Below are 23989 nucleotides of genomic sequence, written 5' to 3'. Positions count from 1 at the left end.
AAGCCAAGAAGCCATTACTAGCAGCACATTATGAACAAGCTCAGGCCAGGCAACCAAAAAGAAAATAGTCCATTTTGGATTCCGTTAAAAATAAGAACATCACATATTAACTATAAGTGGAAACATTAAGGTAACAAAACATTATTATCATTATTTACATTAAAACAATAATTACATCTTCTCTTATGTTCTTACCTTATTCCCCTAATGGAAGAGGCTGTAAAATTCCATTCATGGATTTGTTTCTGCAGGTATCAAAGATAAAAGTCAGTAGCTTGATTTTTTTCCATGCAAAGAATCATTTTTGGTTTCATTCTATGGTCAATTGATTCTATTTTACTTTCAATAGAGACTTAGGGGTTAGAGCAATATATTTTGCATAACTTGGAACACCAGATTTTGATTATAAAAATTTGCTTGTATCTCCAGTCCACTTTAGAGCAAACAATCTAAATTTGAAATAGAAACAATAATACACAGTGAATGGCCTTTCATCTCCTGTCAACATATCAGAAAAACTCTAAAATGAGTTTGGGAACAGCCTACCTAAGTTGAGTGACCTGCTAAAATGTTTGGAGAAGCAAGAATGTGGCAGATACCAGTCAATGTTCACCAACTTTTAATCTTTTTCTCTTTGGGCACATAGCTAGAATACTTTTCCCAGCATCCTTTGCAGCTAGGTTGGGCCATATGATGGAGTTCTGCCCATTGGGATGTGAGCAGGAGTGATGTGTGTCACCTGCCAGCCTGCCTCATAAAAACCTCCACAGCAATCCCCTAACATTCTCTTGCCTCATCCGCTACAAGATGGAATGGGGACCCTGCCAATCCAGAAATGACATGAAGCATAGACAAACTTTGATCATGTTAAGATACTAATATTTGGAGGCTATTCGTTTTAGCAGTTAGCCTACCAAGACTAACACAAAAACTAACTAGGATTTCAATCTGGACAAGATGCACTTGTTTTTTCTTTCAGTAACTCTGTTCCCTCTCTCTCCTACCATTCCCTGCCCTCAAACTCTGCACCAAGCCAAGCCTCAGAAGGAGTGTCTGAAATCTCAGTTTCAGAAGAGCCATAGACTACAATACCAATACATCACAACAATAGAAATAATTTTGAATGACAAAAATACATTTGGTTAGCCTGAGGAATGTCATAAATGACCAGCTAAGCCCCCCAGAGAAGACAAGCGTGAGAGCCAAAAGACTGGGCATATGGCTCAGGAGAACAACTACGAGCAGTCAGGTGACAAATTCCTGCCATCCTTGGGCAATGATAACAGGAACAACTGGGAGGATGGTTCCCAATGGGAGAAGATCCATTCGTACGTGTTGATTAAACACCAACTACGTACCAGGCAAGGTACCAGCACTGAAGACATGCCAGAGAATGACAAAGTCCCTGAAGTGAGAGGAGATGGGCAATAAATTAAATAGTAAATTAATAGCATGGTGGACGCTAAAAAGTGCTTTGAAGAAAAATAAAGCAGGGAAGGACATTAAAGTGGGGCAGGGGGTCATGATGTTAAAGTGGATGCTCAGGGAAGGCCTCTCTGATGACTTCTGAGCAGAAAGCTAAAGGGAGTGAAGGAGTGAGCCATGCAGATATCTGGGTGAACACTTCCAGGCAGAGGGAACAGCAAGTGCAAACAAAGGCCCTGAGGCAGCAGTGTGCTTGGTATGCGACCAGCGAGGAGAAGTGTGAGTGGAGTGAGAAGTGGGGAGTGGGAGAGGAGGTTGGAGCTCATGAGGGAGATCAGGCAGGGCCTTGGAGGCCATCATCAGGACTTCAGCTTCTACTCTGTGTGGGACGGGAAGCCATCGAGGGCTGTGAAAGATGAAAGCAAACGAAAACAGGAAAGCCATCACATTGGACCCAACCCCATAGACAGATTGAGCATATTTCAGAGGAGAGGTGTGTTCAAAGTCACTGAAAGAGGGTAGTGGTGGAGAGCAGGAGTCTACTTTTGGATTCAGGCACAGAAATAGGAAGCAGGGCAGATTCAAGAGAGCCTTGTCTGACCCACATACGCTTCCAAGAGGCTGCACGTATATAGAAAGCTCAGCCACACGAGTGTTCAAAGGACTCCCAGAGGCTAGGCTTGCTCCAGGGTAGCTTTAGGGAACTTCTTGATTTGGGAGGAAGATTTACTAGTTAAGAAGTAAACAACACGGACCTCCCCTCTCTCCCTTTATACCATAACCAACAGGCACTTGGGGTGGGGGGTACCTGCTTTGTAGGGTCTACAGACATAAAAATATAGAAGTCACGCATGGGCTTGCAATGCATTTGGGGAGATATTTTCAGAAACTGATAAATAAGCGATAGGATGTACTTTGTACGTGACACAGGCAATGAGGTAGCCTATAGACACTCAGTGGAAGGAGTGAAAGCGTGGTTAGAGATGCCTTTGTGAAAGTTAGGACGTGGATAATGGGAAGAAGGAATTCCAGGGAGGAAAAAGGATGAGAACAAAAGTGCAGCTGTGAGCCCCTGCGTGGCCAGCTTGAGGGATGGAAGAGGACAGGAAGGGGACAGTCCGGCTGGGGCTGAGGATCGGGGAAGGGAGGAAGGGAGGGGCAGGATTGTATAGGGACTTGACACTTGGGAAAAGAGTTTGAGTTTTATTTGGAAAGCCACAGGATCCAGTAATGGTTGGGGAATATCAAGAGGGCCAGTACAAGTGCTTTTTAATTATTATTAAACTTTTAAATTGAAGTATAACATATATTCAGAAAAGGGGACAGTGATTAGCTCAACAAGTTTCCACAAAATGAATACCCATGGTAACCAGCATCTAAATCAAGAGACAGAACATTAGCAGCAGCCCAGAAGCTTCCCTCGTAACCCCCATTCCCAATCACTCCTTTCCACCCAAAGGCAACTGCTATTCTGGCTTCTACCACCACAGAGAGTTTTGCCTGTTCTGAAATATTATATAAATGGAATCATGAAGTCCATGCTCTCCTGCATCTGCAAATGGAGTTTTTCATGAAATATCTGGTAACAGAAGACAGGACTGGATGCACTCTTTCTGATTTGGTGTCCTGGTGGGTCAACTGGCACAGAGTACTCGATCAGCAAAGCTGGGACTGTTTTCCTCCTATTCCAAGCTTTCTGTTAGGCAGCATCCTGATCTTTCCTGAGAGGCGATATTTTACCATATCTAAATCATGATGAGGAAACAGACTCAAGATTGTAGCTTTCCATGTCAGTGTCAGAAGCCCCTGATAAAAGTGCATTAGAGGGGCTGGCCCCGTGGCCGAGTGGTTACGTTCGCGCGCTCCGCTGCAGGCGGCCCAGTATTTCGTCGGTTCGAATCCTGGGCGCGGACATGGCACTGCTCGTCAGACCACGCTGAGGCAGCGTCCCACATGCCACAACTAGAGGAACCCACAACGAAGAATACACAACTATGTACCGGGGGACTTTGGGGAGAAAAAGGAAAAAATAAAATCTTTAAAGAAAAAAAAAATGCATTCTTTAAAAAAAAAAAAAAAAAGTGCATTAGAAGCAGAGCCAGAGTGGGTTATGGAGAAATGGGCCAGGAAGCCAGAGGTAGAGGCACGCCTCCAGGATCCCCTGGGTGCCGACTCAGCCTCTGCCCTCCTACCTCCAGAATACAGACTCGTGAGGAGAAATCTTGGGTGTCTGTGATGATTTTGTGTTAAGAGCGTAGACTTTTTGCGTAAGTTTGTCCTGTTACTAACATAACTATAAAAGGCACCAATAAAAGAGCTTTCCAAAACCAGCAGCCCTACCTGTGTGAACAACACTGGTGGCCACTATGTGCCTGTTGGTGACTTTGGGGCCAAAGAGAAGCTGAGGCAGAAATGGTGCATTTGCTCCTGCTCTGTGCGGCCTCCTTGTGTTAGTGTGCTGGGTGCAGCTTGCACCAGCTCAGGAAGGCCAATTTTGTACATCTCTTCCTAACCTCACACTCGGTGACCTGATGTAGGTTGCCTGAAACTGGCCATGGTGGGAGTATTTACACCATAGAAAGCGGCAAAAACTACAAATCAGCCCTCTGCTCCTGTGTCTCTGGAGAGCCGGTTGTTAAACATTTACCAGCGTAAGTTTCTGAATCCTTGGCTCAAAAACCAGAACTTAATGTCATCTTACAGCGATGTTGTGTGTGGGTGAACATGTGCATGTGTGTGATCTCTTCCCACCATCGGTAGCCCCCCGGGAAAAGATGCAACACTGTGTAGAGAAATGTCATCTTACTTTAGCAAATCTGCTTGCTTTCACAATCTGCAGAACTTAAAAAATGTAAATGAAGGCAAAAGCAAAGGCTTCCTCTCAAAGGAAAAAGCAATTTCTATTTCTCTCAGACGTTTGCTCTGACAACTACAAGCACTTGTACAAAACATTTCATCAGTCAAGGAAAACTAGCATTTGCTGCTTATGTAGTTCTTTCCATTTCTTATTATGGACCATATACAAACAAAGTAAAATATTTACAACTACTGAGATATTTTATGTACCAAGGGAAATGTCCAGTAAGGGCTAGCAACCATTATAGGATTCAAATGAAGTGGGCAAAGTTTGAAGAATTCCATGAGACCAAAACCATCTTGCTCCAAATGTATGAAGAGCATATCAATGGAATAGTGAGATGACAGATGAGAATTTTGAAAATTCTTTCATATCACAGTGGCGTCAATGATACAAAGAATAAGAAAGGCTGGTCTCTAGCACAAGAATTCCAACACTGAGAACAGGATGGTTCATGGAGGTGGTACCTGGAGAGGGCACAGAGGAAGCCTAAGCAGGACTTCAGGGGTGGGGGTCTGCTGGTATTCTCTTCCCTAACCTGCACTGGTTATTAGGGTGTATCCACTTGGGAAAAATCCTTCAAATTGTACATTTATGATTGATGCATTTTTCTGTATGTTATACTTCAATAAAAGATTCAAAAAAACCCAAAGAGGCAAGTTTCATAGAAGATGCATGCATTCTTCAAATGAGATATATCTGTTTGGACACTATGAATTCATTTTATTATAGCTTTAATTTTTCTCTTTTGCACTCAAATACTTAATACACACAGTGCAGGCAAAAAACCCAAGCACCTTATGGCAGCTCATCTTCACTAATGGCTGCTGACTATCATCAACAAGAAGTTGCCTCACTACTAAACACTAGACAAAGTTATTGGCTTACACTTGTGTAATGGACTGAATGTTTGTGTTCCCGTAAATTCATATGTTGGAGCCTTAACCCCCAGTGTGATGGCATTAGGAGGTGGGGCCTTTGGGAGGTGATTAGTCATGAGGGTGGGGCCCTCATGATGGGATTAGTGCCTTTATAAGAAGATACAGAGAGAGTTCTCTGTCTCTCTGTCTCTATCATGTGAGAGCACAGCAAGAAGACCCCAATCTACAAACCAGGAAGTGGGCTCTCACCAGACCTGACCACGCTGGCACCCTGATCTCAGTCTTCCCAGCCTCCAGAACTGTGGGAAATAAATTTCTGTTGCTTAAGCCACACAGTCTACATTATTCTGTTACAGCAGCTCAAGCAGACTAAGACAATTTGAGGTATCATTCAAGACTATTTCTTTTTTTATACCATTATTGAGGTATAACTGATATACAAAGAACTGCACATATTTAATGTGCATAATTTGTTGAGTTTGGACATATGCAAACACCCATGATACCATCACCACAATCAAGCACTAGACAGATACAATACCTCCCCAAGTGTCCTTGTGTACCTTGGTTTTTGTTTTGATTTTTGTGTGTGTGTGCTAAGAACACATAACATGAGATGCGCTCTCTTAACAAATTTTGAAGTGCACGTACTGTATTGTTAACTATAGGCACAATGCTGTATAGCAGATCTTTACAACTTATTCACTGAGCATAACTCGACCTTTATACCCATTGAACAATGGGGAGTTGCTGTATCATGACTATTTCTCATAAGGAATTTCTAACATGATTTTGAGCCTCTGCTTGTTCTCCAATGTTGCATTTTATTTTTGAAGATGCTGCTTGTGTTCACCTGATGAAAACATAATTGCTCACACTCTGGTTTCCAGGAAAAAAACAATGCTTCCTTGTCAAGTTAATGACAGGACTCTCTCCACTCTCCGTGAAAACATACCCGTAGCAAGTAGATCTACCCAATGCACTGGTCAAAGGTGCTACATCTTTTGATTATTACAAAACATTTTCATAAAAAAAGAAGCTGATGAAGCACTTTAGACACACAGAGATGAAAACATAGCTGTTACCATAAAACATCAGGCCTGGCCCAGCATTTCTGTAATCTTATTAACAGGCAATTAAAATGTTGCCTCTCTTATATTGTTGGTGTGAGTATAAATCACAATGGTGCAGATTTGACAGCAGCTATCGAACTGCAAATGTGTGTAGTCTTGAATCCAGCAGGTCCGTTTCTGGGAATCTCTGCCCCTGAAACACCTATCTGAGCATGGTAGGGTGTAACTGCCAGGGTGTGCCCCGTATATCTACCATCGGCTAGAGTGCAAAATTGAGCTGGAAAAGTGTGTCAGCAGGGAAGCAGTGAAATAAATTATCATTCATCCATACTCAGAAATGCGACACATGATATGGGAATATAGGGAATATTACATTTAAAAAAATCGGATGGATCAGTGTGTGCTATATGCAAAACTGGCCATGATGTATAGATCAGTTAAAAAGAGTAAGTTGCAAAATAATAAATATTTACTGTATGACCTCACTTTAATGAAAATGCCTCTTTCTCTCTCTCTATACACACACACACATATGTATATATGATGTATGCATGTATACACATACACATTATACATATATAAGTGAGTTGAGTTTAGAGAAAGGTTTAGGTAGATATCCACCAAATCATTGGGGGGATTTGGAGGGACATTCCCTTTATTCTTTATTCACTCCTTATGGTTTAGCTTTAAAAACAAGCCTATATAGGGGCCAGGCCTGTAGTGTAGTGGTTAAGTTTGGCACACTCTGCTTCAGCAGCCTGGGTTCAGATCCTGGGCACAGACCTACTCCACTCATCAGCCATGCTGTGGCAGCAACCCAAATACAAAACAGAGGAAGATTGGCACAGATGTTAGCTCAGGGCTAATCTTCCTCAGCAAAAAAACTCCCCCAAAACAAGCCTATCTTCAATCATATGTATATACACACAAACACACACACATATATACACACACATGTACACACATATATAATACAGACATATCTACAATGGGAAAACCTGCTTCCTTTCTTTCATCTGTGATTATACTCTCTCATACATTCCCGTAATTCAGAAGTTAGCCACAAATGCCTGTTCCTTCGAATACTACAACATAGACTCTCCTACTTGAAAACTGAATCTTTGATTAAATAACACAGAATAAGGAGAGAGCTGTTGTGAGTTTTCCCCTACCATTTCCGCGGGTGAGACATGCCACAGAGAAACCGTCCTCTCCTCAGCTTCATTGTTTATAGAGACGTACGAAGGCTGGTAGACTTTGGTTGGTTCTATCACCAGAACCTGAAAGAAGACCAGATTTCTGTAATGCGTGGGAATATAACACAGAGGTTCCCCTGCCCAGGAAGGAAGTGAAAGCTCTGTACCCCACAAATACTCACCATGTACCTACTGCGAGCCAACACCGCTCTAGGCCCTGTACATACACAGCCCACAACAGAAGGCCCTGCCCACGGGAGGTCTATGCTCTGATGGGGCAGATGGACTAACAAACAGACAGGGATAAGCAACACAACATCATACAGAGCTCTGAGGAAAATAAAGTGGAATAAAGGAGGGGGCACTTCTTTAGACAGGGTAGCCAAGAAAGGCCTGCCTGAGTTGGTGACAGAGAAGAAAGAGGAAGGTTACAGTGTTTGAGAGAAATGAGGAAGTAAACTGGATGATCCGCAGGTAGGTACCAAGTCTATAAAAAATGCAAGGGGATGAAAAGAGAGGTGACATCCCATAGGTAATGTTTTATTTTGTTGGGGTAGAGGGAGGGAGGGAGAGGAGAGGGGAAGAAAGTGGGGGAGGGAGATAAAGAGAGAATGAATTTCCAAAGCAAATAAAGCCACATGTTAAAGATTGCTAAACCTGGGCAGAGGTTACACAAGTGTCTGTTCCGTTATTTTTTGGTACCTTTCAGTAAATTTGAAGTATTTCATAATTAAAAGAAGATTTTAAAACTTATTACCCAGGAACAAAATCATTATTATAATCATTTCAAACAACTTAATCTTTTATTAGATGTTTAATGAAATTCTTGAACACCACATGTTCCCACAAAATCTCACGGCATAAATATGAAACACAATTATCCGAAGTTCAGTTTCCAGGATGCTGAGATATCTTACTTATGACTCCTTATAAGATGGTCATAAAATTGAAACAAAAGCTCAATGAAGAGCTAAAAGCAATTTTGCTTTCCAGTAAAGTTTTAAAATTAATTAGTGGCATCGGAGGCAAACCAAAGCTCAATAGGACACAGCTTCGAATTCCACAATTTCACAGTGAGGACTGCACTGTGTTCGAGCAGGGTCTCTTCAGCTCGGCACTACTGACATTTAGGGCTGGATCATTCTGTGTTGTGGGAGGCCTGTCCTGTGCACTGTGGGATCTTCAGCGGCGTCCCTGGCTTTTACTCCACTAGCTGCCAGTCTCAACACCTTCCCCACAGTTGTGACAACCAAAAATGTCTCCAGACGTTGCTAAATGTCCTCTGGGGGACAAAGTCACTCCCAGTTGAGAACTACTATTTTAGAGAACATAGCCAACTTTCTAGTGAGTTGATCGATCCCTGGCTGATTTTACATATGATTGAGGGATATCCTAACATTTTCAATTACTCTAAGGTTTTCTTCCTTTCAGAGTATTCAACAATTAGATAGCACCAATCCTCAGTTTCTTTATCTTAAAGAAATGGATTAGGATATCTTACTGGAAATCTGAGTCCATTAGTAACTTCGTTTGTTGCCTCGAAAATTATATCTAACCAGAAGTTAAGCCGTTCTTGCCTGGGTGAATGTTCGATAATGGGTTTCTTGAAGCGCTGAATTAATAATAAGTTCTGAACTAATGATCGCAGGTACCTGGAAAAATCACAAGCACCAAGAAATTAGATTTCCAAAGAAACTGAATTCAATTCTACTCCCTTTAAAAGAAGTTTCCCAAAAGCTTTATTTACTTAAATTCATATCGTGTAGTGAGTGCTTCTTAATCATCTGGCAGCCACATACTTAATTAAAAGAAACCCAAACAGTGGACAAAATAAGCTTGTCCAACAAAATCATACCACATTGGCTTTTTGCCAACATTGGACTAAACTTCAATTTTGGTACATGGTGTTCAAAGCATAGAGACTGGCAAGCATTTGATAACTGTCTTAAATAACAAGAGCAAGTAGTTTGAAACTCAAAGCAATTACAAAATGACAAAATTTCAGACCCATCGTCTTTTTCTTTTTTAATCAAACTTTTTATTTTGAGGTAATTGTAGATTTACATATAGTTGTAAGAAACAATACAAAGAGATCCCATGTACCCTCAGCCTGGTTTACCTCCATGGTAACATCTTGTAAAATTCTAGAACATATGACAACCAGGATACTGACAATGATACAGTCAAGATAGAAAACATTTCCATTGCCACAAGGATCCCTCATGTTTCTCTTCTATAGCCACGCCTACCTCTCTCCCATCTCCATCCCCTCCTTGGCCCCTAGCAATCACTAACGTGAAACTCATGTCTTTTCTTTTTTTAAAAAATTAGGTCTGACCAGGTAGATTCTGAGTTTATGAGGTCTCGAATCTCACCACAACTTTATCATCTTCAGGCAAATCAAACTTTATGAAACATGATTGCCAGGCAGTGGTGGTCATGTCCTCTCTGGTAGTGAAGGGGGATGGTTCATCCGAAAGCATCAGAGTATTATTTTGCCCTTTGAGGATAAAATCTGGAGCTATCTTGGGAAGGCAGATCAGCTAGACTCTGACTTGCTTGGGTGCGTGCAGTAAAGGATTAACTCAGCAGGCCTGGGTTGTCCAAATGCTACATATTCCAAAGAAAGGTCTTGCCCTTGACTGGCTTCTGGGAGATCACCTTTAAGCCCTTGGGATATTTTGCCTGATAAGAGTGTCTTTGTTTACCTGGGGCTTTGGGCCATGCCAGAGAGCTTATATTAACAATATGATTCATGGTGGGGGCCTTGGGCCATGCTGTATCAGTGTGATCTCCAGAGCGGCTGGGGACTCAGTGACTAAGGTCAGCTACATGGGTGCTCCATGCATACATGACTGACCCCCAGTAAAAACACTGGACACTAAGGCTTGGTGAGCTTCCCTGGTTGGTGTTACATTGTACATGTTGTCACACATCATTGTTGGGCGAATTAAGCACTGTCTATATGACTCCACTGGGAGAGGACAGTGTCTGTCTCCCCTGGACTCTGCCCTAAGTGCCTTTTGCCTTTGAAGATTTTAATCTGTCCACTTTTACTGTAATAAACCATAACCACGAGTATAACCAATTTCTGAGTTCTGTGAGTTCTAGTGAATCACGAACTTCAGGGTGGTCTTGGACCGACAGCAATAGGTACCAACACTATAAGTCAGTCTAGGTGCTGATATAATGGGAACGTATCAAAGCCTCAGGCCTCCTCTCCATGGAGTCAGCTCTGTCTGGTTCAGATGCAGCAATGCATCTTAAAATTAGAATTCTGGAAACAGCAGCCACTCCAGGAAGGCTGGAAGCTCAGCGTGCCTCTGTGTTCTCTCAGCCTCAGAAAACTTTCAAGATATATGGTTTGAGGACCAAATTTAAGTCCTTCAGACTGGGAAGAAATGAGGTCTAACCAGATATGACTGGAGAGATTCCTACCCCTTGGAGTCCAGACTGGCCCACTGAGCTGGGAAATAAGAGGGGGCAGAGGAACACAGATTGTTAAAAATAAAATCTTTAAAATTATGCAAGTAACCCAAATTCATTTAATACAAATCAGAAAATAGAGAAAAGGAAAAAAACAGATTAAAAACTTCTTATAAGGCTACTTCCCTGAGATAACCACAGTCAATACTTTGAAGAAAATTCATCATTCGTTAATTACACAAATATCTACCGAGCATCTATTATGAGCCCTTAGCGATTAATAAGATAACCACAATTCTAACACAGTTTAGTGTCTATCGGGGAAGTCAGCTACTGCCCATTCCTCCCAGACCTTCCTCTGAGTCACATGCCAAACATAGATTTTTAACTAAAATGAATCCATACAGAACAGTGGTTCTCAAAGTGTGGTCCCCAAACCAGCAGCATCAGCTTGTAATTTGTAAATGGGAATTATCAGGCCCCACTCTAGACCTTTGGGACCAGAAATCCTAAGGGTGGGCCCAGCAACCTATATTTTAATCAACACAGGTGATTCTGATACACACCAAGGTAGGAGAACCACTGATATAGAAAAATATATCCTGCAACTGGCTTTTCTTATTCTATGATAAACCACGCACACATTTCCAGGTCTCCAAGTATTCTTTCTTGCACATTTTAATGGCTGTACAATGGGATAACCTAGGGCCACTGTTGTGCCACCATTTTCTTGTTCCAACTTTCATTTTTGATGAGCATCATCATTTTCTTGGTGTGCTTTTAGCTTCACTATCTGCTTTCTCACAAATGCACGATACGTACCGGCACCAAAGACTGTTTTGCTCTTGAGGACCTAGATGACCTAAAGAAATTAACAGGATTGAGAGTTTCATCTTGGAGATACTGCATGTAGGGATGTATGCTGATTGTGTAGGTGTCTGTCTCTATGTCTTTCCCTCCCTTCACGGAAAACCAACTGAACTCTCAGAGCTGGTCTTTCTGCTCTCGCTTTGCTTTAATGAAGAAGTCAGAAGGAGAAACACAGCAAATTGTTAGTATTTTTTGCATTTACACCTTTTCTCCCTGGGGAAAACATTTCCGAACAAGATCAGATATTGAGATTGGTGATGACGACACACAGACATCACTCACCAGACTGGAGGTTTCAGTTTGAACAACCTCTCTGCTGCCTGGACGGCCTTCCCAACGTCACTGGCCAACATGCTGACATTGAAGAACTGACCCACATCCCAGTAATTGTTCATTTTCTCCAAGCTCCCTTTTCTTCCCAACAAACTGTTCAGTCGGACACCTTAAGAATTTGAATTTAAGATAAAGTTAGGAAAAATCTTTCTAGTTTCTATCATATTATACAAGCCTTAAATAGAGGAAAAAGTGGGCATTTTATTTTGGCTACTGTCACAGGTGTGCTATCAGAGAGTAATTGTTCCTTTTGAAACATAATGTGAGTTATTTGAACATAATTTTTAATGCTGAACTTGTGTTACCAAAGCACCAACATCTGCAATAATGAATAGCTTTACCTATTTTCCTTAGTTCCATGGAGGTTTCAAATTGTTGTCCAGCAACTATCAGCAGAACCGCAAGGTTAATTCCTGAATAAAGAGATGACTGGAGCTCAAACCCTTTGCGATACCTATAATTACAGAACAACCAAATTCTTATTATATCATCTTATTATGGTAGAAGAAAAAAATGCATAAGTAACGGTAGAAACCAACCTTCTCATGAAAATTTTTACTTATCTAATTATTGTTTTCCAGCTCCCCCCATGTTTACAAGTAGCTATATGAAGCACTCAAATAACTTTCAAAAAATGTCATAATAGCAACACAATAACTTACACTAGGAAGTTTCCAAACTTTTCTTCTTAAGGTTTATATTTTTATTATAAAAACCACGATCATTGTATAAAATAAGGAAACCATATTAAAGTATTCAAAAGAAATTTAAAACCTATTAGAATCCTATCTGCAGAAATAGACCACAATTTGATGTCTAAATATCATTTTTAAAGTCAGACTCCACGGGCTGGCCCGGTGGCACAGCGGTTAAGTGCGCATGTTCCGCTTTGGCGGCCTGGGGTTCCCGGGTTCGGATCCTGGGTGCGGACATGGCACAGCTTGGCATGCCATGCTGTGGTAGGCGTCCCACATATAAAGTAGAGGAAGATGGGCACGGATGTTAGCTCAGGGCCAATCTTCCTCGGCAAAAAGAGGACGATTGGCAGCAGTTAGCTCAGGGCTAATCTCCCTCAAAAAAAAAAAAATAAAAGTAAAAATAAAGTCAGACTCCATTTGTACATTGAGCTTTTATTATGTAGAAATCGCACAATTGTAGGCTATTTCTCTGCAGGCCGTTTGTTTGCTTATATGACAAAATGGAATCATTTTTTCATGTATGAAGTCAGAATCCTGGATCCCAAAGAGCCATAAGAGCAGCGACATAAAGTGACAGAAGAGGCAGGGATCTAATTACATTAGAATAAAGAACAAGAGCCAAAACTGAGAATACCATTTTTACACCAAAAGGTCAACAGTGTCATTTTTAATTCTCTTATTTTTTTTCTATACATAAGAAGTTTCTTTCTCTTCCATGAGTGAGTATGTCTATCATGATTGGGAAAAAAAGAATTCAATCAATGACACAAAAATGTCTTTAAGTGGCACAGTTCACATCAAGGACTTACAAATCAGGTGTAATTTTATAACTCACGACAACAAGAGAATTAAACACCAGCAAAATATTACTTGTGGAAGGGAAAACTTATTTAAGTCAGTTAAAATCTGGTTTTATGAATTTTTGGCATCATACAAGTATCTTCAGATGGACCAGAGGACATCAGGAAAGTCTTTCCAACCTCAGCGAACAAAATTACAATAAAATTGAAAGCCTTTTCCCCCTGTATGTTTTGGGGATTTTAAATTTCATAATCTACTGTATTTGATCTTTTTCATTTTCTTTTACTATGAAAACTTATCCGGAAAGAGGACAGAGAGGGTAATTTCTCTATGCCACTTATCCTTAAATCAAACGGGCCCAGCTTACGGGCAGACAAGACTTGAACTCAAAGTCAGGATGTCAGTCCCAGGTTTGCCTCTGACCAGCCCTGTAACCTTGGACCAGCCTCTCACCTCCCCAGGCTGCACGTTCCACATCTGTACCTAAAGGCCAGGGTTAGACAATCTCCAAGGTCTCACCAGAGCCAACAGGCCCTGACCAGGAGATGAAGCTTCATTTGCTCCTGTACCCACTGCCACTACCTTCTGAAGGGGATGGAGAAAGACTCCTGCAACTTTCTTGAAAGAGCCACAGGCAGTAATTTCATGAGCTGGGGGCTGAATTCTCAGCCACCGTGGTGGGAACACAGCTTCCTATTTTGGCTCTACCAGATGTTAATTTCTCTTCCTTTCCCTTCCCTTCAACACCCTGAGTAACTCCTCTCCACCATACTGTGCATTAGGTACTACTTGGGGTTAACTAAGACTAAAACAAGGTCTCTGCCCTCTCAGAGCCTATACTATGGCAGAAGTGATAAGATCCACATCGAATTAGTGCAAATATAACCGTGAATGTGATTAAGATCCTAAAACCACACAAACCCATCTAGAAGGACTCACAGAAGACATACAGCGCCACCTCTAGAGACTTGAGATATGGCATGAAGATGCATAGAATTGTATAGCAATGATTTAGAAAGGGAACCCCCAGCATAGAAAATGGCAGGTGCAGAGATGGGAGTTTGGGGAGCTCCTAAGGAACTTCGGTTTAGTTGGACATATATCAGGTAGCAGGAAACAGGGCCAGGGGCGGGTTGGAGAAAGTTTTCAGAGAACCTAGAATGGTGATCTAAGAGTTTGATCTTTTATTTAATAGGGAGTGGGGAACCACGGTGGGTCTTTGAGCTTTAGTGGGAGTGAGCTGTCAGTCTATGAAGGATAGACTTTTGAGACACCAAGCAGAGAGCCTACTTGGGACACCGTTAGAACATTCCTGGCAAGAAAGTAAGAAACATGGTGCTGGTTGGGGGTGGTGGTGATGGGAAAAGATTGGCAGACAGTGAGGGAAGACTCACAGAAGGGCTGGAATTGGGAAGTGACAGTATGAGGAGATAAATGAGTGAAAGTTATCAAACATTAACCAACAGTGTATGCCTAGGAAGCTAAAGAATGGCAGTGAGAAAGCAAGATATTGGAAGCCATCCCTTGTGGAGAAAAGGAAATGACTTCAGCCTTGGACTGTTGAGTCTTAAATACCAGCACCATCTTGAGGTAGAACAGGTAGGCAAAGAGGGGGCAATGTGGGGCCACATAGGATGGAGTTTGGGCTGCAGACCTCCAGCTAAAGCTCCCAAGGTGTGGGAGTGACTAGGATCACTAGGGAAGAGTGTGTGGATGGAGAGTAGAGAGTGGAGGACAGAGCCTCCAGCATGTATGGAAGGAGAACAAAGAGAGAGAGAGAAGCAGCAGTTAGAATTAACTGGGAGCGCAATAGCAATTCCAAGAGCTCTTGTGATGGAAGTGGATGATGTGAGCTGTTGGCTTTGCCTTCAAAATATACCCAGGTTCTGACTTACCATTTTTGTCACTACCATCCTGGCTCAACCACTTCAGCTCTCCCCTAGATTACTGCAATACAGGCAAAACCCAGTTTATTGAGCTTCGCTTTATTGCGCTTCTCAGATACAGCGTTTTTTAACAAACCGAAGGTCTGTGGCAACCCTGCATGGAGCAAGTCTATTGGTGCTGAAGGCTCAGACGATGGTTAGCATTTTTTAGCAATAAAGTATTTTTTAATTAAGGTGTACACATTGTTTTTTTAGCCATAATGCTATTGCACACTTAATAGACTACAGTACAGTGTAAACATAACCATTATATGCACAGGGAAACAAAAATTCATGTGACTCACTTTATGGCAATATTTGCTTTATTGCAGGGGTCTGGAACCAAACCTGCAATATCTCCGAGGTATGCCTGTAGTCTCCTGTTTCCTGCTCTGCCCTTGTCCCTGTGGTAACCATTTAACGCCCACGAATTCCTCCCATTCCACTACGCTCGCACCTTTGTGATGAGACTTTGCCACTTCTCCTACCCACAGGCAGAGTCTATTTCTCCACCCCTTTGAATTTGGGCTGGCCATGTGATTTGCTTTAACCAACAGCATGTGGCAGAACTGTCCTCGTGTGAATTCCAGATCTTATGCTTCAAGAGGCTTTGTGGCTTCCACCTTCGCTTCGCTCTTTTACAATGCTGCCCATCCACATAGGAAAGCTGGTCTCCCAGGATTAGAACCACATGGCAAAGAATTGGGGCTCACCACCAACAGCCAGCACCAGCCACCAAATGTGGGTGAGGCCATCTTGGACCTTCCAGCCCTGCTGACCTTCCAGGTGACTACAAGTTTAGGAGTGAGCCCACATGGAACCAGCAGAGAAACTGCCCGGCCAATCCACAGAATCATGAGAAATTGTAAATCGTTGTTTGAAGCCACTAAGTTTGGGATTGTTTGTTATGCAGCAATCGATAGCTGATACACCCCATAAAATATATTCTTTGCATAACAGTGAGAGTACTCCTGTTAAAACACGTCAGATCTCCTCTACCCAGAACACTCCAGTGTTGTGTCATCTCACTCAGACAGAGTATAAGGTTCTCCCATTTCTCGTCACTCAGCCTTTGCTCACACCTCACCATCCTTGAGTATGCCCAGAAAGTCTTTGCCCTTGCTGTCCCCTCTCCCTGGAACACTTGCTCCAGTTATCTGCAGGGCTCCTTCCCTTACCACCTTCACATCTGTTTTCGCCTTCACTGACCACCCTATCTCAAATTGCAGACGACTCCTCCCAAGCCTCCTTTTCTCCCTCCCCAACTTTTCCCCATAGTGCTCACCATGAGCTGACACCCTAAACATTTTACTTTATCTGCCTTCTCTCACCAGCAATGTAAGGTCCATGAGGGCAGGGATTCAAGTCTGCTGCGTCTTTATCCCCACCATCTAGAAAAGTTCTGGCACACAGTAAACTCTCAATAAACATTTGTTGAATACGTGAATAAATAAATGAAGGAATGAACAGCTCACTAAGAAGATAATGCCCTGATGATGGCAGTGGAACAAGGTTCTGGAAGGAGTAGCTAGGAAGGAGTGTGCTGAGCCTCCTTCTTGCCCTTATAAATGAGTGAACTTGTGGGAAGAATGTCACCAGTAGAAAACCCTGTTTCTAATAGTTTCCTTCTGGAAAAAGGAATATGGAAATTCCCAAGCCACATTTATGGTATTTTTTTTCCCACTGTAAGCAGACAGAAAGACACACACATGTAGGGAAAAAGATCTGGATCCTTAGCCTCTGCAATTCTGTTCTTTGCTACTGACTAGGGCTGAGGACTTACCACTCAATGGCACTGTCTCGGCTGGCATCATCTTTGCAGTCTGAATCCAGGAAGATGTCCTTGTAGATCCTCCCACACAGGCAGAACATGTCAGGGGCCGGGCGGTCACAGCTCTGCAGAACCTGGAGCATGACCTGCAGAGCCTTCCCACGGTCGCCTGCACTATTTCTCCTGAAAGATTCGTGTAGCAAGATCATGAACATCTGAATCAGGACATGGGAGTATACGTGCATTCATTCCGTGAAGGGAGGGCATAAGGACACTGTGCTTTAGCAGGAAAAAAAAAATCTAAATTATATTTCATTTTTCATATTCAAATACAACAACTGCTTAAGAGCCACACCAATAAATCTCATACAGTCATACTCAAACCCTACTTGATCCCTTCTCTTTAATTTAGCCCTAGACTGAGGTTGAAAGCATATGCAGATCAATGGAAAGAGAGAAAAAGCCTCCTGCAGCTGGATGGAGTGCAAGAATTTCAGAAGCTAAGCCTGAATCGGGAGGATGAAACACTTTGACAAAAGGTTCTTTTGGAAAAGCGGCAGGGCCCCCATATTCAGAAAGCCAAGATGAACTCAAACGTATCCTGACATTCCCTGACCTGAAATGCCTTGTCATCTACAAATGGGAAAGGACCCTTGTAATTCCTGTTTTCCTATCTCATTATTATACCCACCGGAACAAGAAATTCAGAAAATTACTTCTATGTTCACAAACCACAGTCTTATCTATTATTAGATTATATGATAAAATTTTCATTTTATACATAGAAAATGGATTCCTTAGACAGTTGTTAAAATAATTTTTGCCACAAAATAACCTGAGCTTGTGGCTGTGAAATATGAAAAGTGTTCCTGGGAAGGTTTGAAAGCAAATGTCCATCAGTAGTGGGGACTGATTAAATCAGCTATAGTAATGATAGTCATAGTCATATCGTAACACAAAACATTAAACATTTATAAAAAGAAATGAAACAATTTCTATATAATACTGCTATGGAGAGATCTACAGAATATATTACGACAAAAAAAGCGAGGTGTTGAATACTGTGCCCAGAATGCTACCTTTTTATTTAAGAAAAGGGAGGACGTGAATAAATATATGTACATGCTTTTATTTCTTCAAAATGGAAGGATAAACCAAAAGGTAAAAAAGTGGCTTCCAATAGGTGGAAGGAAAAAACATGAGGGAAGGGACAGGGATGGGGTGACACTTCTTGGAATTTGACTTTGAAGCTACGTAACTTTTTTACATAACGATAAAAGAAAATGAAATAATTTTTTCAAGTGTTCCCTAAAAACGCTGTTTGCCAATGAGCATATCATTTGAATTTGTGGCTGTGGCAAAACAAAACAAATGAACCTATGCATCTAGCTGACGGCTTACCCACAAAACAGAAACTAATTCACATGATTTTAAAACATGGTAATTTGACTGTAGTTTCCTAAAAGGATGTAACCTAAGGAAAAAAATAGAAATGCAAAGAAATCTTAAGTAGTTTCCAGTAAGCATATTATTGGTGATAATATTAGTACTGGTATTTTGAAAATATTACATATTTATAGTATATAATACAACAAATAATGATATTAATATCATTAAGAACCAGATTTTTGAGTGTAAGAGACATAAATATAAAAATCAAAGAAGTTAAGTAAAAATCCTATAGTCCTAAATTTGAATTGCAACACCAGTATGAATTCACGGAGTGGTTTCCCTGCTCTGTCTACCGAAAAGGTCCAAAACAACAACCAACTCAGTAGCAATGAGGACCTCCAAGCCCTGATTGGGGTCTGTAAATATCATCTCTCGCTAAAAGGAACCAGGACTCTTTGGAGGAATGGCTGATCCCAGAAATGTCTAAAATGATCCTGGAACATCTTAACATACAAAGAAGTTACTAAGCTCATACCAAAAAGACGCAGGAGCCAACTTGAACCAGTTTTCTGGCTAAAGAAGGAAGGAACAATTTGAGCATCAAGAAGAATCATAACTATAAAGGACTGAAACATCAACTACGTTAAAATGATGAATTCATAATAATCTTATAAAACTTCACTGGTCACCTTTGGCAGATGCTAAGGAACCAAGTCATTGTTCTTGAAAACTGATCAAGGCAAAAATCAAGCATATGTCCTCCTTTTCCTATACAAACTGTACACCAGGGTAACCCAGTTGTCGATGAGGAGGAATTTCTCTTAAAAGTATTTGTGCTACTAACTCAGGAAGTACTTATAGAATTCAAATATCACCATTTTACAACCCCTAATGAAACAATTGACCTAAGCAATGATTGTGAAGGGCTGCTAGCATCACAAAACGAGAAAAACCAGATCAAGTACACAATCAACCATTAAGTATTCTTTCCAAAAAAACTGGCCAGAATCTGAAATAAGCCTCCAGATCTAACTACCAACTCGAAGGGGGAAAAGAGACAGAGAAACTCACTAAACCACACCACAGAGATATGATCAGCAAAATCCAGAATGGTGGAAAATCTACAGGACAAATGCTTCTTCAACAAATAAATAATAGGGGCAAGAGAAACTAAGAGAAGGGCAAACCCATGCACCAAAAAAGACTTAAGAATCATATCAATCAAATGTACAGACCTTGTCTAGATCATGATTCAAACAAATCCACTGTAAAAAAAAAATGAGACAATTGGGAAAGCTTGAAGACTGATATTAAAGAATTATTGTTAATTTTTATGTATGATAATATAATCATGATTATGTTTTACAAAAGTGTCCTTAACTTTTAGAGACACATACTGAAATATCTATGGATAAAGTGGTATGTCTTTGCTTCATAATAAATCCAGTGTTGAGACGAGAGGGAGTAGGTGGGGTGAGAGGGAAGCAAAACCGGCCATGTGATGCTAAATACTGAAGTGGAGAAAGGGTACATGGGGGTTCATAATGGTACTCCCTACTTTTGAGTAGATTTGATATTTATATAATAAAAACAAAAAAGGAAAACGTACCCATCTTGACTCAACAATTCTACTTCTAGAGTCTATAATATAGCAACACTTATAAATATGTATTTAAAATCTTTTGAACAAAGGTGTTGATTATGGCATTGTTCATAATAATGAAAAACTGGAGATGATCCAAGTGTCCATTAACAGAAGAATGGTGAAACATATTTTCTAACAACCAAACTATGGAATACCATGCAATCCTTAGAAAAAGGCAGATCCACAGGTAATTGTATAGAAGAACCTTTATAACATTTCATGGAAAAAGATTGCTGAACTAAAAGAATAACACGATCCTATTTTTGCAACAACCACCATTTACTTATACATTTATGTGCCCAGACACAAGTCTGGAAGGATACACGTTAAACTGTTCCAAAAATCATTGCTGGGATTTATACAAGATGTTCCTATGTATATTTTACTAATAACTATTCTAAGAAATGAATAAAGAGATTATTCTTTTTAATTTCTTGGCAACAGGCTCTTTCTTGCTTTCTTTCCTGAGAGTCTGTACCTCAGCTACTGCGTCATCCAAGGAAACAGATTAGTACCTAAAACAGCCTTTCTCAACTGGAGTTCTGTGAGAGAATTAAGCCCCAGAGAAAATTATTTGATTATTTGAATGATGAATTCTCCCAAGGATGGTACATAGCTAGCCCCATTCTGGATGCATAAGAGTTCATTCAATTGCTACAATGGATACCTTAGGGCCTTATTCTCTCGTGGAACCCAACCTGGGTTAAGGACTAATCTAGACACTTGACGTCCTTCTGGAAGCCTGCAATAATTAAGCCTGTACTTCAACTCTGACTTTTTCCAATTTGTACCTTGGTCTTGTTCTAATATATTCGATCTTTCCTCCTTTTCATATGGAATCCAATTTTACCAGCTTTCGAACCAGATCTCTTGACGAATAGCCCACCCATGACATTCTTTAATTTTTAAGAGCCAACAGATATCAACTCAACTCAAATTTACTAAAATATTTAAATAATTTCTAGAGTTTGTGGCGAGAAAGTGAAAAAGATTAAAACTTTAATGAGGAATAAAATTTCCACATCTTTCATGAGCCAACTTTTGAGGTGTGAAATATTCAGGACTTTGAAAAGAAAGTACTTAACTCTGTTAAATGCTTAATTATTGATATGAGTTCAGGTTTGTTTGATTGGTTTTTTTTTTTTTTGGACCAGTTACATCAAGACTTCCCTTGAATTTTCTCATTAACTTAAAACATACCCCTGTTATTCAAAACAAAAGGCCTTTTGAGGATAAACAAAACAAAAAGTCAAACATTTGCAAAAAATGAAAAGCAAAGAGATTTTCAGCTTAAAAGCCACTTTAAGACAGGTGCTAATAGCTAATCCCTTTAGTGGTTAATAATCAGTTTTCAGATCTGCTTAGCATTTTCAGATCCCAAAGTATCCAAGAACAAGCCTATAGATAAAAACTCTTGTGTTTAATCAGTCCAGCAACATCTGTTTCTCACCATAAGGCCATTTCGTAATTTCAGAGATGGAAATAACTAAGACAGTGGGATCTCAACCTTGGCTGCACAGTAAAATCACCTGGGGAGCTTTAAAAACCTTGGTGTCCAGGCTGCCCTTCAGACCAATTAAATCAATCTCTGGAGATGGGATCCAGGCATCAGTGTCTCTTATCCTGGGCATTCTGATTCAGTAGGTCTGCGTCATTGCTAAATCCAATCAATTCTCAGCCCTTGTCTTATCTGACCTACTGGCAGCATTTAACAGTTGAGCACTCCTTCCTCCTTGGACTACCTTCCTCATTTGGCTTGCAGGACATCACACTTCCCTGATTTTCGTTCTACTTTAATCTAATTTTCTGGTTCCTATTCATCTCCCTAATCTTTTTTTTTTTTTTTTTTTTGAGGAAGACTAGCTCTGAGCTAACATCTGTGCCCATCTTCCTCTACTTTGTATGTGGGACGCCTATCACAGCATGGCATGCCAAGCGGTGCCATGTCTGCACCCGGGATCCGAACTGGCGAACCCCGGGCCGCCAAAGCAGAACGTGCGCACTTAACCGCTGCCACAGGGCCGACCCCCTCCCTAATCTTTTAACATTGGAATGTCCCTAGGCACAACCCTTGGACCTTTCCTCTTTATCAGAAACTACACTAGATCCCTTGGTGATACCACTCAGTGTCATGATTTTTCAAACTATCTATATTCTGATGACTCCCAAATTTCTATCTCCAGCCAGAGCTCTCCCCTAAACTCCATTCTCACATATCCAACTGCCTTGTCGGCATCTCACTTGCATGTCTAATACCTCAGACTTAATGTGTCCAAAACCAAACTCTTGATTGTCCCATCAAACCTGTTCTTCTCACAGTCTTCTCCATTATAATTCATAACGGCCAGTCCAATCTTCCTGTTTTTCATGTCAAAAACTCTGGAGTCATGCTTGGTTCCTCCAACACCCTCTATTCAATCAACAAATTCTGTTGATGTTTATTTCAAACCATACCCTAAATTAGCCCACTCCTCATGACTCCCACAGTTATCACCCTGGTCCAAGTCCCTGTCATTTCCTGCTTCCATACTCAACCTTCTACAATCTAGTCTCAACACAGCAGTCAGAGTAATCCCGCTAAACTCTAAGTCAGATCATGTCACTCCCCTACTCAAAACTCTCCATGCAGATCATGTATCTGATAAGGGGTTAATATCCAAAATATATAAAGAACTCATACAACTCAATAGCAAAAATCTAAACAATCTGATTAAAAAATGGGCAGAGGTTCTGAATAGACATTTTCCCAAAGAAGACATACAGATGGCAAATAGGTACATCAAAAGGTGCTCAACATCACTAATCACCAGGGAAATGAAATCAAAACCACAAGGAGATATTACCTCACACCTGTTAGAACGGCTATTATCACAAAGACAAGAGATAACAAATGTTGGTGAGGATGTGTAGAAAAGGGAACTCTTGTGCACTGTTGGTGGGAATGGAAATTGGTGCAGCCACCATGGGAAACAGTGTGGAGGTTCCTGAAAAAATTAAAAATACAACCCACCATATGATCCAGTTATTCCACTCCTCAGTTTATATCCAAAGGAAAGGAAATCACTATCTCGAAGAGATACCTGCACTCCCATGTTCATTGCAGCATTATTCACAATAGCCAAGATATGGAGACAACCTAAGTGTCCATTGACAGATGAATAAAGAGAATGTGGTATATATATACAATGTGTCTCATATATACAATTATTCAGCCATAAAAAAAGAAAGAAATCTTGTCATTTACGACAACATGGACAGACATTGAAGGCATTATGCTAAGTGAAATGTCAGAGAAAGATAAATCCCATATGATCTCACTTATATGTGGACTCTAAAAAAAAAAAAACAACTGAGCTCACAGACACAGAGAACAGATACAGGTTGCCAGAGGTGGAGGTTTGGGGGTGGCTGAAATGGATGAAGGTGGTCAAAAGGTATAAACTTCCAGTTATAAAATAAATAAGTTCTGGAGATGTAATGTACAGCATGGTGACTATAGTTAATAATACTGTATTGTGTATTTGAAAATTGCTAAGGGGCCGGCTCCGTGGCCGAGTGGTTAAGTTCGCGCTCTGCTGCGGCGGCCCAGGGTTCGGATCCTGGGCGCGGACATGGCACCGCTCGTCAGGCCACGTTGAGGCAGCGTCCCACATCCCACAACTAGAAGGACCTGCAACTAAGATATACAACTATGTA

General features: G+C 41.0%; 1 protein-coding gene across 1 annotated transcript in view; it reads right to left on the bottom strand.

Annotated features, from left to right (window-relative positions):
* The window catches only part of MAP3K15 (mitogen-activated protein kinase kinase kinase 15), a 131983-nt gene that overhangs the window by 36726 nt on the left and 71268 nt on the right, over positions 1-23989 (bottom strand). The window contains exons 7-12 of the mRNA XM_046673390.1: positions 17269-17439; positions 12403-12515; positions 12011-12170; positions 8934-9084; positions 7409-7516; positions 196-245 (exon numbers count right to left, since the gene is read on the bottom strand). Of these exons, the coding sequence (XP_046529346.1) occupies positions 196-245; positions 7409-7516; positions 8934-9084; positions 12011-12170; positions 12403-12515; positions 17269-17439 (753 nt within the window). The remainder of the gene's footprint in view (positions 1-195; positions 246-7408; positions 7517-8933; positions 9085-12010; positions 12171-12402; positions 12516-17268; positions 17440-23989) is intronic.

Source organism: Equus quagga, chromosome 10 (assembly GCF_021613505.1).
Source record: "Equus quagga isolate Etosha38 chromosome 10, UCLA_HA_Equagga_1.0, whole genome shotgun sequence".
Lineage (NCBI taxonomy): Eukaryota > Metazoa > Chordata > Mammalia > Perissodactyla > Equidae > Equus > Equus quagga.
The sequence above is the reverse complement of the archived record's forward strand: the minus strand, read 5'-3'. Positions and strand labels throughout refer to the sequence as shown.